This window comes from Anomalospiza imberbis, chromosome 11 (assembly GCF_031753505.1).
Source record: "Anomalospiza imberbis isolate Cuckoo-Finch-1a 21T00152 chromosome 11, ASM3175350v1, whole genome shotgun sequence".
Lineage (NCBI taxonomy): Eukaryota > Metazoa > Chordata > Aves > Passeriformes > Viduidae > Anomalospiza > Anomalospiza imberbis.
The window spans coordinates 3744044-3763452 of record NC_089691.1 but is presented as its reverse complement, the minus strand read 5'-3'; the positions used below and the strand labels follow the sequence as shown (position 1 = coordinate 3763452).

Here is a 19409-nt window from a genome sequence, read left to right as displayed (position 1 = left end):
CTAAAAGTGAGTTTGTGGGGATCTAAGGAAATGCAAAGTCTGTGAGAAATAGACTGCCAGGTTTGGGGGACATGGGAATAGGAAAAAGGGTCCAGATGGTGACAAACCCAAATGCTGCAGGACCCTGCAGTAAATGAGGTGTGTACCTGCATTAGAATCCTGCTCCTGAACACACAGAGCAGGCTCATTTCATGATTTCCTGGCATTTTCCCTCTTTACACCTCTGCCATACTCCTGGGAAAGTCTGAGAGAGCTGCACACAACACAAGCTGATACTTTATGGGATTTTTAGCAAATGAAGCCAAGCAGGGATCTGATTTCTGCTTATTTAAACTCTTACCTGTGGCACAACTAGAGGCTGTTTCTGTAGGATATAATACTAGCATGTACCTCAGTATATACTCAGAAATAGTATACTATGCTCTGGTATTTTGTTAGTAATATATTTAGCTTTAAGAGACACTTTTCTTTCTTAGAGGGTGATTATTGTTCTATGTATATATGTCCTGTCTAATGTATCTTTAAGAAAAATGTACATTAACAATATATATCTATTCTTAAAATCTTCCTCTGCTAAACCACCAAAAAAAACCAAAACAACCCAAAATACAAAAAAACCAACGAGGTAAAAAACCATTGAACAGTTTGTTTCATTGTTTGCATAATACCTTTTTTTTCTTCTTTAAAACAAAATTAAAGGAATACAAATTTTTGTTCCCAGTGTGGCTCAAAGGGGCCACAATTTTCAGTGGAGATGTGTGTGAGCTACACAGTGCGTTCTGAATGGAAAGGAATGGAAATCTTATTCCCCACCTTGCATTGTGGACCTCATTCCTGTATGAAAACCTTTCTCCTGGGAAAAATTCATACGTGTACAGTTGAATGATCTTATTTCATCACTGGCATTATCTCAGGCAAATCATTTCACATTCTTAGAAGATCCACAGTGCATCTTTTCAGTAACATAAATTCAGCTGGTTCTTTTAGGAATTCTGCCTCTGTTTGGCAGGTGAATGACACAGCAAAAGCACCTTGGAAGAAACCTATTTTTTTTCTACTTTTGCCCCAGGAATTATTTTATTGCTGATTCAAACATTCCATGGCACCATGATTAGGCCCAGCTTTTTACATTAACTGGCCTCCATGTGGGGCCTAATTTTGTGTTTCTGCAGCTGCACTGAGGGAAATTAAACTTTAGAACTCACTTGCACACTGCACGAGTTGTTTGCTAACACAGAATGACAGCAAAGTGAATTTTTCAGCCCTTCCTTTCCCTGAGAGCCTGGGAAGATTGCTTTGGCCCTTCTTCGAGCACTTAAATTTAACTTCTTATGTAAAATCTGACTGTTGTTAGGAAAGGCTGCTGCATATTTCTAAGGCATCTCTATAATTACAAATATAAAATTCAGCAGAGCAATAAAAAATCTAGCTTCAGAGTTAAATAACGTGAATAACCGAGTGAGAAACATAGAGCCCTTAACACCTGCACTGCTGGCACAAACTCCTGGGTGTGTTTATCATTCAGTTTGTCACCTGTAGGGTAAGGGATAACAAATCCAGGGACAGCACAGGCTGCCTTGGCTTTGGAGTGGGGCTTCCACAAAGGCTGCAAACTGTGCCCAGCCCCTGCATAGCCAGGGCTTAAATCAGTGTGGGTCAGGCGAGGGTGGTGGGCACAGCTGGGTGCCAGCCCAGTCCCAGTTTTCCAGAGCTGTAAATCCATGTGGGTCAGGTGAGGGTGGTGGGCACAGCTGGGTGCCAGCCCAGTCCCAGTTTTCCAGAGCTGTAAATCCATGTGGGTCAGGTGAGGGTGGTGGGCACAGCTGGGTGCCAGCCCAGTCCCAGGGGCACCCCAGGGCTGGGTTTTGCAGTCCAGGTAAGGCAGGGCTGTGCCCAGCCCAGGGCTGGTGCTCTTCCCTTGAGTCACTCCTCTCTCCTGGCCAGTCCAGGCGTGGCTGAGCCGGACAAACATCCCTCATTCCTCCTTCCAGCTGTCCTGGGGCAGGCTGGGCTCAGCAGGAGATCACCAGGGGGTTGGACAGGGACCGTGGGCTCTGTGCCTGCTCCATAGGCTGCTTGTGCAACAGTTCACAGGCTGCCAGCTCCTGCTGAAGGGTGTCCAGCATTTCAAACAGCTGGGCTTTGCCTTGGGAAAGCAAATTGCAAACATGAGCATTTGAACAAAGTCAGCAAGTTGCAGTTTCACAATCATAACAGGCTCTTTTTTTCATAGGTGCCCTTTCAAGTGGTTATCATAAAATGTCTAAATTTTGTGACCAAATAATGAATTCCTGCCCATAAAAAACGTGAGCAAATATGGGTTCAAGTGCCTTCTCTGTTTTCCTCTTGCTTCATTCCCTGCCCACTGAGGTCTCATATACTTGTGTGAACAAAGACTATTTCATATCACCATTGCCAACCCAACCATCCACTTTGGCTTGTCAGAGAAGAATGTTTGATTACAAAGATTGGGAAAGCTGCTGAACCCTCCCCAAGTGCACAGGCAGGCAGTGGAAAGCAGAGGAGGTGAGCTGTGTATGGCAGTGGTGATGCAGAATGCACTGAGAGCACACCTGGAGTTTTGGGGAACTGAGCTGTGCTGCTGCTACAAAGGGAGGAACTTTGAGCAGCATCCCTTGGTATCATTGTTGCTGCCAGGAATGAAGGGGTGGGACTCATTTTAAGCTAAGAACGATTTATAGCTCAGATAAACATCAGTCTCAGAGGCTGGGAGATTTTAGAGGAGCGAGCATTTGGCCATAGCTCAACAGTAGTCACAAGTTCTTTGTTACAGGGCAATACAGAACTTTCTAACCCAACAGAGTTGCCACAGAATTTATTTTGCTTTTCTAACCCATCACCTTCACTTCTGCTGCACTGCAGATACTTTTGTCCCATGGCTTCTGTCTCACTTGCACACAAACGCTTCTGTTCTAAACTCTTGGCTCACTCCATCCAACCACACCCCTACACTGTAAACCCTGCACCATCTTCTCAGGGCAGTTTCTCACTTTCTTAAGGCATATTCTTACTTACAACCATAGAAACACAAGTTTATGATTTTTCTGCTGAATGTCTGTGTATTGTATTTTTACATCAGTCCGAGTTTCTTCCAAGGCTGCAGATCAAACCCTCCCGTGTCCGTGGGAGTTTCTGTTTTTCTGATTCCCACACCTTGGAGTCCCCGTTCCTGTGCAGGATAATTGGCAGCACCTTCTGGACACTGTGCTGTGGATCCAACAGGCTCCTTCTCTTCTCCCCGGGAGTACATCAAACCCATGGCTCAGCTGTGGTTTCTCTCTGTATTGGTGTCTCCTGGAGCCTACAAAAGTCTGTCTTTGCCCTCTTTTCTCTGCTCCCTCTGCAGCTGAAGAGCACAGCTTGGCTCTGGGCTGCCTGTGCCCTGGATTGCTGGGCATAAGGGAAAACAAGGTTTGCCTTTGAAACTGCAAACCCCACAGGGTTCCCATGCTGTTCTCCCTAAATCCCTGTAAATAATACTCTCCAAAACCGAGCCCCCAGGCCACATCTGATCTTTTCTAATCTTGTCTTTGCTGCCTGCCTATTAAAAGCACCTCCAAGCCATGTTCCTGGGACAGGACGTTCATTCCTTGGAGGGAAGTACAAATGCTCTGCTAATAGGAACAAAGTAATCAAAGCACAGCCCTGGGGCCGTGGTCCCTGCCCGGCTCCTGCCAAGGCAGCTCCGGACCCCTGGCAAGGGACAGGAGTTTACAAGTTTAATTTTCACACAAGGATCACGAAATGCTGTTATTAGAGGAGAGCAGGTTTGAGCTGGTTTCTGCACAGAACTGTTCTGATGGGTAAATCCTGTGTTGCAGGGAGGAACCCAACACACTGGGGTAGCAAACCTGAGAAACAGCTGCATTACATACTTGGTCATTTTCCCACTTTCTTATATCAATCAAACCCTAAAAACATTTGTAGGATACTTAATTAACCTCCAAAGGCTAAATTTTAATTAAAAATTGACTAAAAAAAGCATCTTGGGTGTGGTTTTGATGCATCACAGACTAGAAAGCATCACTTTCTATAGGTATTCTTCTTGCAAACCAGCTCCTTCTCCCCATCCTGCATCCCAGGACTTGAAATATCCTTTTCCTACCCAGTGTTTGTCCCAAAAGGACACTTTTCATGCTTCTTGGTCTTTAGATGTGATTTCTTTTCTTACCAGGCTGGGGGTCACGGTAGGATTCCAAAGTGCTCAGCAGGATTTTCCCCAAAGCTCGCTTCGATATGTTCTTTAAAAAACAAAACAACATTGTGGCACAAATATGTCCTTCACCAGTTTACAGATATGCAACAGAACCTGTGTGCGTTTCGAAACTAAACCAAAATGACACTGAATCCTGATTAACACAAGACTTGGTATTTGCTTTACTTTCAAGCATTTTATCTTAGACCCTGCTCAGACAGTTTGCAGGGGGTTGTAATTCCTTAATGTGGCTGTGGAAAGAAAAATAACAATGATTCAGTGGAAAATACAGAATTCTCCAGAGCATGTGCCGAAACAACTGTAGGTGGCAAGGAGGGTAAGCAGAGTAAAAGCTCTTTGAGTCCTCTGCCAGGTCTGTGGGGAAGGTGAACTGGACCTGGTGGGGTTATTTTAGGAAGGGTCTTCTCAGACCCAGCTCAAGGACAGAGCAAATGTCCTGTGACAGGGCTGGGTCTGAGATGTAATAAACATTAGCCAAAGTGAGAGCACTGTAAAAACTACTCAGGATTTGGATGGTCTCTCTCAGTGCTGGTTTTACATATGAAATCTGGTGGGACATTACATAATGTGCCTGGGAAAGCAAACTCTTCTAATTTGCTGTCAAGACACTGGTGTGCTTTCTGGGAGATGGTCTTGCAATCAGTCTAATTAGCACTTAGAGAGCCCTAAGTATCTGCAGGGAGAGGCTGTTCTTGCTAAAACTTCAAGAAGTGGAAGGGAGCAATTCTGGTAGGAAGATGCCAGGCCTGCTCCCTGCACTGGGGCCTCTTCTATCTGCTTGGCTGCCCCAGTGAGGACTGGGGCAGAGTGAGAAGCAGTGTGAGGATTTCACATGGCCTCAGCAGCACAGTGTGAGGTTTTATTAGTCCTGTCAGGATGTGTGTGTGCCTTTGGGCAGTCACTGCTTGGTGGTAGGCTCTGTTGGGAATGATATATTTCAAACATGAAGGTGAATGTACCTAACCCCACAGGTTCTGATGGGTCTCTTTTGTCTTAGGTATATCCCACCAGGGATTTAGGAGATTCTTGCTAAACTCTCCTGGCAGTTTTACCTCTTTAATACTGACTCAGAGTTATATTAGCATGCAGGTAAACAAAGATCCTGTTCTAGAAGGAAAAATACTATTCTGGAATCTTCCTGATTGGTCACTCCTCTGTTTTCCTCGTTTGCCCTCAATTTTGGTTTAGAAGGTAATGAGCTTGAAGATGCAGCTCCAAGGAAACCTCTAGGCTTTTAGAAAGCCAGGCAAAGGGGTCTGAAAGCTTTCTGCAAGCACCAGGCAGTTCCCAGGGCACACACCTGTAAAATTCCATCCTGCTGTAAAGGATTTTGTACTTCCTAGAAGGGATGAACATATTCTCAATTTGGAAGGGCCTACAAAACCCAGTTTTCAGTCCCAGGACTGCTTTCTCACCATACCAAGTCTCGGAGTTGTTGGAGAAGCTGCAGAACATCCAGGAGCTTCTCTTCCACCAGGGACAGCCGAACCCTCTCTGTCTCCAACATCTGCAGCTCCATCTTCAGCACTTCTGTCTCCTCCACCTTCTGCTGCAGCTCCCCGAGCCAGGGGCCTTTCATCTGCACAAAACACAGCAAACTGAAGGCACTGAAGCTTTTCCTTTCTTGCCCAAGGATTGCAAAGCTGAGTTTTCCCCCTTTTGTGGTAAATGGGGCTCACTCTAAAAGATTCCCTTGAAGGGACCATTTCTCTAATGTGCTACACAAAGTGAGATAATAGGAGCTGTTAGGAAATCAGAGCCTTGCTCTTGTGCAGAATGGGAGTTCATTCATCACTGGGTGCAGGCAGCTCATTCAGCAATTTAAATATTAAATTTATTACATATTTTATACTTAACTACTAGCATTGCTGTCAGCATTCTCCCCTTTTGCATTCCTGTTGTTCTCTACAGAGCAAAACTAATTTGTGTGCCCTCACCACAATCATCTCTTTGTCTTGCAGCTCCTACCTAGCAATCATCTGTACACTCAGTGAGACAGGAAGATGTGTCTGTCCCTGGTGCAGTGGGAACCAGGTGAGGAACACCAAGAGCAACAACCTCTCCACTGGTTTCTCCTTGCTTTTCTCCAGATGTTGGGACGAACTTCTCATTTGACCCTGCATGGCAGTTCATAAACTAATTGCCTTTTTAATTAAGCTGGCAGCTTGCATGCAAGCTCGTATAGAAAATAACTGGCATTTCTTTGTAACACTACACTTGGCAGCATAACACTTTATTTTTAGACTTCACTCATGTTCTCCCCATTTATCATCCCCAGGTTACCACCCTGTCTTCAGGAGGAGCTATTTTTAAGTGTTTGCCTGTTGGAAAGTAGAACTTTCTAGACATGACAAATCTCAGAACTCTCTCAAACTCTGGTTTTACAAGCCTCAGGCTGCAGCAATTATTAATCAGTATTTGAGAGTGCTGCCCTTCAGTGGCCTGCTGAGTCTCTTGATTGCTAGCCCTGTTGTTATTTGTCTGATTTTCCACACTGAGCAGGTACAAACAGAAGCATATACAGCCATGCATAAGGCACTTTTGTCAGCCTCAGAGAAGGTGTTGGTGGTTTATTTATTAAGCCAATATATTTATTTGCAAGGTGCTCAAGAGAGAGCATTTCTCAGTCTTCCTATTTGCTTTCTGTTGATTACAAGGAAAGTCACCTTTTTGACAGGAATTTTTTATTACTTGTCTGTTTTGTAGCAGCAAATTCCTCCCCTATAACTGCTGGCTAATATACGAGGGCTTAAAAATAAATCTCCTAACAGGCTCAAAATGATTCATCCTACTGCTATTTAATTCATGTCACAGTGAGTTGGCGCTATGTCTTCTTCACCTCCTTGCTTGCCTCTAAATCAAGAGCAACAGATTCCATTTTTCTTCTGGAATTTTGTATTAATCTGTTGATAATGGTGCTTTTCCAGACAAGCTGCACAGAACTAATATCCATCGGCAGAGATGAAAAAGAGGGCAGTATAATGCTGCAGAAGAAGATGAGCACCTCAGAATGGGGAAAAAAGGAGAAGAAAACTGGCACTACCTGCAGGTATTTTTTTCTGTGGACTGATGCTAAGCAGTAGAGAAGGAACTTCTGTTCCTCTAAAGAACATTGCAAGGATAAATTGCCATTGAATATTGCAAATTGTGTAAGGCAGAAACAGGATTTGATTCTGGTTTTAATTTTTTTCCCCTAACAAGTAGACTCTTTAATTTAACTTAGTCAAGGGAGAAAATGATATGAAACGGTGTTAAAACACAAAGGATGGCAACATGTTAAGAAGCTGAATACTTTACCCTTACTTTAAATATTTCACTGATTCACATAATCCTTCCAGAACTACTGAAAGCTTTCTGCTTTCAGCTTTGAAGATGGGGTATAAAATATTCTACAAGCACAGGAGAAAGCAGACCAGGGCAATGCACTATTTTTGTTTCATAGAAAGATTGCTGGCACTTCTGTGCCCATCTTTCTAAAGTCTGCAGAATTTAAATAGTGAGCTCACACAGGACTGCTGGGACACAGCACTGGGGCTTTAAATAATGTGGTTATAATCTCTGCTCAATGGGGGTTGGACATGCTGCTAACCTGAGACCTATTTTTATTCATATTTATTATATTATTGATATATTATATTAGATTTATACATTATATTTTGGACACAAATATGTCAGTTTGAGCCCAAGAAAAAGACAGAGTAAATGGGATAATTTACTCCAAAACAGGGAGTCTCAGCCAGCCTGAGGGATTTATTGAAAAGTTATTCTGCTCCCAGAGGTGTTGGATGCCTTTGGATATGGGGAGTGCTTCATCCACAGCTGGAGAACCTCAGTAAATCAAGGACAGTATTTGAAGGGCCTGGGCTACATCTCATCCTCCAAAGGCAGTTTTGAGTAGGAACCAGAGTATGCAGGTGCTGGAGGAAAGCAGGAGATGACTGAGCTGACAAACTACAGCACAACGAGAAACATTGGCAACAGAGAGCAGCATGGCCAGAATAAAATACAAACACACATAGATGCAGCTCCCCAGAGATGCACAAACAACTCTTTCACACTCTGCTTGGCACGTGTTACCTCTTCCATGCTTATTTCCAGTTTTTTCTCTTGGTGGCCCTTGAATTCTGGCTGCTCTGTGAGGGGGGAGATTCTCCCCAAGAGCTCCACAGGGTCCTTCCCGTCAGTGGTGGTGGTCTCCAGGTAGGACAGCAGCTTTCTCCACGTCTTTTCATCACATCTACACACATCATTAAGAGAAAAGAGTTAGTGAGAGCTCACAATAGAGATCTGTGTTTGCAAGAACCAGTTTTCCTGTGTAACTCTTGGCAGCAGGGGTCACAAACGAGTGTCTGACACTAATTAGGGCTCAGTGGGAATCTCCAGCAGGCTGCTCCCCACATGCCACACAGGATGGCCAAAAGGCTTCTGACTGCAGCCACAGGTTGTGAAATGATCTTTGCAAAGGGCTCAAATGGCATTAATTAATGGATTTAACTTACTCACTGCCACAGCAAGGGAGCTTGGCCAGGATCTTCTTCACGTGGCCCAGCTGGGGAGCCCGGTCCCCTGCCCACTTCTCCTCCTCCTCGTCCGAGGCAGCCTGGCCCTCCACGGAGCGGAAGAACTGCTCCTGTGCTGGGAGACAGGGAGCCCTCAGCAACACCCCAACAACCCCAGCTACACCCCCAGTCTGAGCCAGAACAGAGTGAGAGCCTAAACCCCCAGAGAAACCCCGGGCAAGGTCCCCCAGCATCCCTGGGAAGGGGCCGAGGCAGCTGCAGCCAAGATCCTTATTTTAAGAGTCTGGAACATCTCAGTGCTCTCTTGTGGGTAACCTGGACCTGTTTCACCTCAGCTCTCTTCTTTCCTTGAGTTACTCTAAGGAAAGTGTGATAAGTGTGAAGGATCAGTTGTGGGGGGCAATTACTGTTCAAGGACACCATTTTTTTACTTGTTTATCTCTCTGAGTTTGTTTTTCTGCCTAACTAATCCTATTGAACTTGACTGAACATTTCCCCCTGTTTTAGAATCTATGACCCCGTGATTTATTTGTATGAAAACATTTTGCTAAAAAGCTGCTTGTTCTTGAAATACGGGTAGTGTAATTCTATGTGGAAACTCTGAGCTGGCAAAGTGTGTGATTTGATAAAGATATTTGTAAGAGCAGGTTTTCTTTCTAAGTCTAACCAGATAAAGAACATGCTACAATGTTAATTGTATTTACATGTCACTATTTTTAACATTCCCAAGCAGCTGCTTGCCAGCTCCACTCAACACACACCTAAAATCCAATTTTCTGTCACAACAAACAGCTCTCCAGCCTGCAGTAAAGGTGCCTTGTAACTCAGAGTTATTGTCAGATAAGTGCTTTTGTGGTCTTTGAACTGGATGTGCCCAAAACAACAAAGCACTGCAGGGAAGCCAAAGTGTGCAATGTTATGGCAGCTGTTTGTGCTACATGTGCTAAACAGTTTGGGCTTGTCCAGAGTCACTGGAGCAGCCAGGATGTTTCCAAGGAGCGTGGCTGTACAGAGTATTAACTGCAAATTGTTTCCTGGGAAATTATTTTTGCTGAGGTTCTGTGTTTTTATTTACAAAGAAATGAAATCTTTGTACTTTTTAAGCCAGGGAAAAAGTTTTGGTGGGATGACTCATGTGGAAAAAAGCAGTTTTAAATCACAGCTCTAAGTGATAAGTTCAGTCTTTCATTAAACACGGAATTATGTGGGGAGTGAGGAGTGGAAATCTGGGCTATAAGGTTTTGTGTCGGTCTGGGATTACAAGACTCTCTAGGACTGGATTGTGCTACGGTGGTTTAACCTCTCTGCTGGTTTTGCTGCTGCTGGCACTGGAGATGAGAGAGGCAAGGCAGTGTTTGGGGCTGGCATTGGGGTTGGGGTTGGTACCGTGGTCGGCGGTGCCCGGCGGTGCCACGGCCGCTCCGCGGGTGCCAGCGGGCATGGCTGCTCCCTCCTGCTGCTGCTGCTGCTCGGGGCTGCTCTGCTGGGCAAGCTGGCAGCGCTCCAGTTCTGACCTGCAAAAGAGGCCAGAGTGTCCTAGTCAAGACGGAGAAAATACAAGGCAACACACACCATTTCCAGAAGGCTTCAAACCCTGGTTTTATTCTAGCATGCATGCTTTTTCTACATTCTTCCAAAGCACATAAGTTTACTCATTGGTCACCAGGGGCAAGCCAAGTTCTTATTGGAATAGGCAGTTGCAGGTTTCTCTTATTTATCCTTCTTGCTTTCTTGGTTTCTATGTCAATGACTTTGGTAGAAAATTCTTTCAGGGGTAAACATGGATCCTCTTATCAAACTTCTCTCTGGCTCACAGAAGCTGTTGCAATACCTCTTCCATGCCAGAGTGAGGTTGGCATGCAGGAAATTTGGAAAACCGAGATGTGCCCAGCATGGCTTTGGTGGGATGCAGCTGCTGGGACTTGCTGAAGAATGGGACCATCGACCCCAGGGACTACCTGAGGTGACTTCCCTGGCAACCAAAGGAAGGTGGATTTCAGCTGTCCTTTGATAAGAAGAGCTGAACAGTGCCTGTAACTTTTAGGTCAGGTCAAAGTCCTCTAGGAAACATCTACGGAGTAGTCACTGTGGCCACAGGTACGTGCACCCAGTCCCGTGGGCTCAGATAGGTCAGGGAGTTGGATCCATGTCTTGTGAGTGCTGGGATGAAGCAGAGTCAGAGCCTGAGCAGTCAAAAAGAACGATCTAGGAATGGTGGCACACCTGGAAACCAGGGACTTGCAGGTGAGAAGCATCTCAGAATGGGTGTCAGCATTCCTGATAGCTTCCTTTGGGATTGTCTTTGATGTCAATGAGAGGACATCACACTTCTGTGTCTTAAAGGAATGGCTTTCAAGGGACTGCATGCAGATCAAATAATGTAACTGAGGAACAGACGTCTTCAAAGGTGCCAAATTCCCTCCAAATTCTTCCGTAGGTTAGTTTTGGTCTGGCAAATATTGAGTATTTCCTTTATTTTAACACATTAAATAGCAAAAATGAGAGCTAAACCACTCAACAGGTGGGTCCTGCTGGCACAAGTTGTATAACGTGGGCTTTCTGTACAAATCTTGTGCTTCCTGCCAGTAGATCCAGCTGCAGCTGGGAGGGGACTTTGGCTGCAGGGACAGGGCAGCTGAGGCCACGCTGGCCACCAGAACTGCAGAACTTTTGTTTAACTCAGCTGCTGCTGAGGAGCCACACCATTGGTAGCTCCCTTATTGCCTGTGAAACTGTAAGGAGTAAACAAGATCATGACTTTAACGACAGAAGTCACTCTTTGAAAACATCTGTAGGGGAGAAACTGAGCTAAACCTTGCTGAGAAGCCAGCACTTGCTTTACCCCCTTGAGTAGAGCTGACTGCATTAAAAATGAATGACTTACTTCATTTGCAATTTATGGCTTTATTCAGCTCAGAAACAACTGGATTTCCTGTAAAGCCAAGGGAATCAGCAATCCCCAGAAAGGAGCCTGGACAGTCATCAGTTCTGGAAAAAATAATTCTGGAGTAGTGCACAAATAAAATGCACTATAAAGCCGGGATATTCAGAGTGGGGGCTCTGAGAAGCATCACAGAGCTTCAGAGTTCTGGACAGCAGCTGGGGGACATTCCCTTCACAGGGATACTGCATTTTGCTTTACTGCAATGTGCTGGTTTTCTGGTACTCTACAGGAATCCTTTACCATTTCTTGAGCACTGTGTCTGAGCAGATTATTCTCAATTTTGAGCTGCAGTATAATTTAGATTGTTTGTGTTTCAGATTCTAGAGTTAGTTCACATAACACAGATGCTGATATTTCAGTGAGTATTTATTGCTGTGACTAAGGTTTTCACCTATAAAAAACACGGGAGAATTTTCAAGTATCATGGAAATCTTTTCCAGCAGGTGTGGGTGAAAGGGACTCGAGGAAGAGCTGGAAGCAGCAATCTTCACTGCTTCTCAAACACAGGTTCAATTCTTTCCTCATTGCTATTCATACAGCATCAAATGGGTCTCAATAAATGAGAAGCAGAGTGAATAAACAGCACATTTGTTTGGGGCAAAGATCAGAGAGGGAAGCGGTGCTGGAGGTGCCTGGGAAGGTTTGTGTGGGGTGAGAGTGGCAAGGCTTCCATGGAGACAGGGAAACAGCCCCCATTCATCCCAGAGCCTTTGTCCCCAGCATAATGGGCAGCAGCACTGAAGAGGGGAGAGTTTGCAAAGTACTGGACCTTGAAGTAATGCCCATGACTAATTGGCTTTTAATTGGCTCTGCTGTATTGTTATGGAAATATGGAGCTGCAGGAAAACCCACCTGCTTCTGGTGCTGAGCAAATCCTGGGCTTCAACAATTTCTGACTGATCAGAAAATAACTGTGAGGAATTATTAACTTGTCATTCACAGACCTTTAACTCATCTCTTTTAGAGACTTCCTTGGAGCAAATCAAACAGCTGTGTGTGTACATTGCCCTGAGTGTAGTTATACTGAGAGCTACACTTTATTTTCAAAGTGTAGGACTTGTGGTTTTTAACTAAAATGAGGCGTGATTTTTATTTCTGTACTATTTTCCCTAAGCTGTCAGAGTTCAGGGAACTCAGACTGGTTTCAGATTTGGCTTATTCCCTGCGGGAATTAGAGACTTCAGGTGTGCACATTTTGGAATTATTTATGACTTTTCATTTACAGTTGAGATTTTGTTTTCATGCTGGAGCTGAATGTCTGTGTGGGTTTTCTGAATTCATCTGTCTCTGGCTGGTGCTGTGAACTCCTCTCCAACAGAAAACCTATGAATGAACTTTCTGTGATCAATCCAGATGCTTCATCTCATCTCAGCTTGTAAATAGCTTAATCTGTCAGGCATTAAAGATAAATGTTGAAAAGCATGAATTTTTAGTAGCTATAATAAAAATCACTAAATATCCTGGCTTTATATGGGCAATTATAAAGTATAGTTATAACTTCAACTATAATGGCTACAGTTCTGGGAGGTTTCCTGTTCTTGGCTGATGATTTTCATTTTCTTGCCAAAATCAACAGCCTCTAGAAAAAAAAAATCACTGAAGTGATGGCCATGTGTCTTCTTGCAAACCTTTCCATCTCCCTGCATGTTGGGATATGAGCAGGGAAATCGTGGAATGGTGCTGTCACACACAGCAGGACTGTGCCTTGCTGTCCTTCCTGTGGTGACTTTGAGCACTTTGGAGACAGCCCCAAACTTTGTGCACACATTATGAAACGACATTGTTCGAGGTCTGCTTTTAGCCCAGTCCACAAGGAATAGCAACAGAGGCATGTGGGAGCAAACACAGCCTCACCCCCACGCCCGTGCCAGAATTGCCTGGATACATTCTGTTTGTCCTTGCTGCTTTTCAAATGCACATTTTGAGAATTCTGTCTCTCCTGGTGTCCTGACTTGGATTTTACAAGAAAGATGCTTGAAAGCCTGTTATAAAAAAATGAGTAACTGAAATCCTGTGGTGTTCTGAGCACTGACAGCTCTAAGCAAGGCACTTGACATAAGTCATTGAAGCCAGAGAAAGCAGAGCAGTGCTCCAGTGCATCATTTCCTTCTGCCATTGCTTGTGCAACAGCCCTCGCCCTCGTGTGTTCCTTCACGTAGACGTGTGCTGTTTAATCCCCAGGAATCCTTCCCTTATCTCGTGGGTGCTGCAGTGTATGGCAGTAAAAATCAAACGTCCAGGAAGCCTTTTAGTGTCTTCAGAAGTGTTCTTGCTTACAGACGACTTAACAGCTGGGTGAAGATCCCACAGAATTCCACTCTGAAAGCTTAAAAATGTGCCAGAGCTCTTTTTGATGTCTGTAAAACTGCAGCTATCCCTGAGTGTGGTACAGACTGAGAGCTCCCACTTACTGGCACATAAATTCCTTCATGATTTATTTCAGCACCTCCCAGATGTAGAGCCTTGTGGATATGGAGTGACAGGAGGGAAAGATGGCTCACTTAACAGCAAACACTGTGCCTTCAGCCGGCTGTGAGTTACTTCTGAGCGGGTCTTCCTCAGCGTTTGGGACAATCCGACAGGAATGTGTGAGGGAGGGGCTGCAAGCATCAGTTCTGCATCCGAGCTGGGTATTTCTTAGGAGCTGTGCAAAGGGGTTTTGGTGCCTGCAGGCTCCCCAGGAGAGCTATGCTGGGGTTTTGTCCGAGCAGAGGGAAAAGGAGGCACTGGGAGAGCTGAGCTGAGGTGTCAGAGCCAGCAGCTGCCTGCTGGGGACGTGGGGAAGGCGCAGCTTCCACTCCTCAGATCCTGCATCAGGAAGCAACAACAATTATCTCACCCTGTTTGCTGCTTTGCAAAAACATCCTCAGAGCTTCAGAGTGCTCTTCTCCACCAGAGACTCTGGAATTCTGCATGTTCCTTCAAATCCAGCTCTGTGCCTGCTAGCTTGATACCTTTTGGAAGTTTTACGTTTCCCGAGAGCAGCCTGTCCTTTGCCTTCTTGAGGTATTGTTCTGGTAGGTGACAGAAAAGTAACTCCTGAACTGATTCACAGAACTCAGAATGTTCTCAGTTGAAAGGAACTCCCAAGGCTCAATCTTAAGCGAATGGCCCATGGTTGGATCAAATCCACAATCCTGGCATTACTCACACCATGCTATGACCAACCGAGCCAATCTCAGGGTCAATTATTTTCCTTTGCAAATATTATAAGTTATTTGCCAGTTCCTAAAGACCAGAAAATGCTGCCTAGCCATTCTGCATTCATTAGGCTCCTGTGCTTTGGCAGCAGTTATAGCAGGTTCTGTTTTGTCTTTTGTTGGTGATATGGTTGAATAAGAAACGTTACTGGGAGGTCAAAAAGCCACTGTCAGGAATGTAACATGACCATTTCAGCTGCTCCCTGGGTGTAACAACTGATTTCTGCCAGTGTTCAGCACTGGCTCGTTTCCCTTCTCCATGGCTGGACCTTGCTTGTCTCAGCAGCACCTCCCATTTCTTTGATGAAACCCAGTCCAAGCAGGCTTGCATTGCATTCATCACCAAATTCACTTAAACTAAGATCTAAGTTTAAATTTACATAGAATCTTTCCTAGCTGAACACTTAAGAGGTGCATAATTTTAGCCAATTACGGCATCTCACGGACATAAACCCAGTTTAATTAGAGTTTAGCTCTAATTATGTGGTCATCACAGGCTGCAGTGCAGAGCTACTAAATGAGGTGAAGGAGAGAGATGGTCATACTTATAGCAAAATTCCTCATGGGGAAGATGGGTAAACAGGATTCCTGTTTTCAAAGTCAATAATATTTTAGCAAAAGGCTTTGGCTCTCTGCTTCTCCCTCTTCAGGGAAAAAAATGAAAATTAAGCCAATGCTTAATTGCAGTTTTCCCCTCATTTTTGGAGCCTCTCCATGCAGGATCCCAGCTGTGTGTGAGGGGTTGCAGCTTTTTTGGTGGGGACACATCGGGCTCCCCATCACAAGCAGCCCCTGCCGTCCCCAGGAGCCCCTAAGGGGGCAAAGACCCTTCCTTTGGACACTCTCACAGGTATTTAGAAACAGATACTTCCTCTTGTTTTCAGAGAGCTTCCTCAATAGATTTCCACAGGAAAAGAGGGAAATCTGAATGAAAAACAGGAAGCAGTCCTCAGAAGCTTTCTGTGATCAGCACTAGGAGGAAGACTTAAAATAAATGTGGTTGTTTGAAGCAGTAGGTGATACCAGTGCTGTTATCTTATGTGAAAACAGTGATTAAATGTAACATCATAGGGCTGCAGCTGGATTAAAAACCTCAGGTGTTTATATATTTGGCTTTTCATTGTAGTTGACAGCAGGTGACCAGCACCGCAACTTCTGTAACCAGTGTTTTACACCATATTTTCTATTTTCACTTTACTGCCCAGGGCAACCCTTCTGGAAAACTTCCCATCTGTCTCAATCTTGGATGGGATCCCAAACTTTCTCATGCTGATTCCGTTCCTCTTGCCCCCAGTATAAGACTTCATCTTTTCCCTTGGCTTTCTGACCTTCTATAATTCAGTTTCAAATCCTGAGACTTATGCAGTAGAAGGGATGACAGGTCAGGATAAAATTTGACAAAATCTGACATGCAGAAATATTTGTTAATTAAAACCTTCTGGAGGTTTTATAATGATCCTTTCTGATCCATCTTCAAACTCCCACAAAGTTCTAGATGTTATGGAGTCATTATAGACTTCACTGTAGCCACTGAAAAGGGAGGGGGTATTTGTAACTCTCCAGCTTAAAAACAACCACAGTCACACTAGGAAAATGTTCCAGTTTTCTCACAAATTTGCCCTAAACAATAACATGGTTGCATTGGGAATCTTCTTGGGCTGTGGAGTGTTAGGTAGGTCACACAGGCCCATCAAAAATGGGGATATAGCAGGTGGAATGACAATTCTCAAGGGACAAACTCTTACATTTGTAAATCCTTCAAAGGAAATTTGGCTTACTTTTACTGTCACATTCTTCATTTCATAAAACCAAACATCAGAAAGAAGATGGATTTGGCCTTCGCAGTATGTTGTTTGCATTTGAGAACCTGGAGATAATATATTCTGTGCTCATTTCTGTTACAAAAAATGGCAAAAAATACAAGGAGAGGATGTTTCTGAATTTCACTGCTAGGCTTTAGTAATCAGACATATTGTGTTTCAAGAGATATATGAAATAAAAGCTCAAAATCCTCACAAAGCAAAAGCGTCTGAAACAAAATCTGTTTTATCCACTCCACTCAGCTGTCAATGCAGCTGGTTGGATTTTTAAAGGCAACACCCCAGCATGTCACAGAAACATTTCATATTGTACTTTTTGAAGTTTCCATCAGAGCGCGCGCAGAAGGCTTTGGAGATCTGAGAGGGTCCCTTTGAGGTCAGAGCACAAACAGCAGTGATGTGCTGCAGTTCTGGGCTCCTTTCAGTTCAGTGCCACAAAAAGCCTGCTGGGTTTGGTTTGCTGCTACAGCTTAAACTGTTGGAAGCACTGGTGTTTGTCAAGAGACTGTTTCATCTGAGAGAGACTTAAAAAATCCAGCAGCAGGGCTTTGGAGTGAATGTAGGTATTTCTCGGGTTTGGTTTCTGTAGATACCTTAAACAACTATATGGGGAAAAAATCAATATAGTCTGTGCAAAGTGCAATATTGCTGCAGTGTTAAGCCTGAGATTTATCAGCAGAGCGCCCTTCTCCCTCCAAACCATCATTTATGGTTCTTCAAAGTGCTCCTGATTATTGTGAGTGCAATCAGTGCCATCTTTCACTGCAGGAATGGTTGCTGCCCCATGCTGTGCTGTGCTGTGCTGGGGGGTTCAGGAACTGAGAGAGGCCCTGGGAGAGCATTTTCACAGCTGCAGTGACCAGCCTGGCAAGAACAGCTAAAGGTGACATTCACCCAGCCCTGCCTGCCTTTTGGGATGTTAATTCCTCAAGCAGGGCAGAGTACATTAAACATGGTACATCTGGAGGGTCGTTAAAGAAAGCTGCTGGCAGTAAATGGAGCCAGCCTAGGTTTGTGTCCTCCAAGGATTAATGACAGCATCCCCAGGAGCATGCACGAGTCTGCTTTGCATTAGCAAAGACTCATTGAACTGCACTGATCCTGCCCAGAGCTGGGAGAGTCAGGATAAACACTGCTTGTTTTCAGGGCTCTCATCCCTCTGGGAGCAGAAAGGACCTTGCTTTCAGATGTGAGGGCCACTATTAATGCTGGTTTGAGAAGTAACAGGCTCCAGATCTGATGAAGAGCCAAAGCCAGGGAAAAAACCCAACTGGTGCATAAATTTGCTTTTCTAGCAGAAGCATTTGTTTAAAATGCCTGATCATTCCCAGATCTCCAGTTAAAACCCAAAGACATCATTATGAGCAGAAATCAAGGCTATTCCACATGCAGATCTGTTTGAGATGGCTTTTCACCATGTCATGCCCCAGTGCCTCAGGCTGCCTCCAGGTGTGAGAGTGCTGGCACCTGCTTCAGGAATTGTCATACAAACACATTTATCAGAACCACGGGAATCCAGCCCTTGGATCCACAGCAGTGCAGGAGACACACAATGTAAATTCCCAATATCCCTTCAAACCCCTGTTCACTTCAGTTCCTAGAAAGGCCATGCAGGATCAAAGGTGACTCTGGAGTGTATCACTGATGTTTGGGAGAGAGTTGAACAAAACCTTGGCCCGCAGCAGAGCTTCCAGGCCTGCTTTATTCCAGAGGAGTTCCTTGTATCCAGCCCTTTTGTCAGGTCCAAACAATGGGATTCTGTGGAAAGCTTTCAGTGGCTGTGTTTTCCCACTAAGAGTGAGCAAGATTCTAGGAAATACTTTTTTGTGGCCTTGTGCAATTTGACACGGACAGTTGAATATTCATATTGACTCTTATTCAGTTGAATATTCTAAATTTCCTGATGCAATTGCTGTTAAACAAGAGCTGCTTCTCTCCTGTGTCTGCTCTGTGCTGCAGACTGGACTAAACCATGGCTGCAGATGGAGACAATTGCAGGATTGTTCCCTGAGTCTTCCCTTCCTTGGTAATCCAGTGAACCATCACATCTGAAGTTCTGGGGCCGGTTACTTCTGCAAGAACTGTATTTGTTTCCAAAACCAGGGCAGAGAATGCTGGTGCTGCTCTCCTTGACTCCTCATGTCACTACATTATTGCAGAAGAAAATGTAGAAAAATCTCAACATCCACGAGATGCCAGCTCCAAAGATATTTACTGTGCAATCATTGCAAGCCTTCCAAGGATTCAGCACCTGCAACTCTTCACACTAGTTAGGTTTTGCCTGTTTAGTTTTAAATAATAATTACGATGATTGTAACCATTGTAATTATTATTTAGTTGCCTCTGGCAGGTGCATCTTCCACGGACCCTTTGGATTTCCTCACTTCCCAAGGCTGATGGAGACCCGAGACCTCCTTGTTGTTGTACCTGAGGGTGGTGCCCAAGCAGGACTTGAGGGTGACGGACACCTCTCCAAACTACCCCAATGCTCCCCAAGAGATTCCCCAAACTCCATAAAAGCTGCTGAAATCAGAGTAACATCATTTCGAGGCAACACATTTGACTGTTCTTCTACAAGATGAATAAAACGCAAATCAAACGTTACAGTCTGCCAGTGCAGACCTCAGTCTGCCTTCAGACCCATCTCAGCTGGTGCAGGGGTAATTTCCTGAGCAATCACTCTGGAAT

General features: G+C 44.6%; 1 protein-coding gene across 1 annotated transcript in view; it reads right to left on the bottom strand.

Annotated features, from left to right (window-relative positions):
- Nucleotides 1-1046: 1046 nt before the first annotated feature.
- EFCC1 (EF-hand and coiled-coil domain containing 1) overlaps nucleotides 1047-19409 on the bottom strand; it is a 35716-nt gene continuing 17353 nt past the window's right edge. The window contains exons 3-8 of the mRNA XM_068201476.1: nucleotides 10144-10271; nucleotides 8737-8872; nucleotides 8315-8474; nucleotides 5658-5816; nucleotides 4193-4262; nucleotides 1047-2146 (exon numbers count right to left, since the gene is read on the bottom strand). Coding sequence (XP_068057577.1) covers nucleotides 2013-2146; nucleotides 4193-4262; nucleotides 5658-5816; nucleotides 8315-8474; nucleotides 8737-8872; nucleotides 10144-10271 — 787 coding nt within the window. The 3' untranslated portion in view covers nucleotides 1047-2012. The remainder of the gene's footprint in view (nucleotides 2147-4192; nucleotides 4263-5657; nucleotides 5817-8314; nucleotides 8475-8736; nucleotides 8873-10143; nucleotides 10272-19409) is intronic.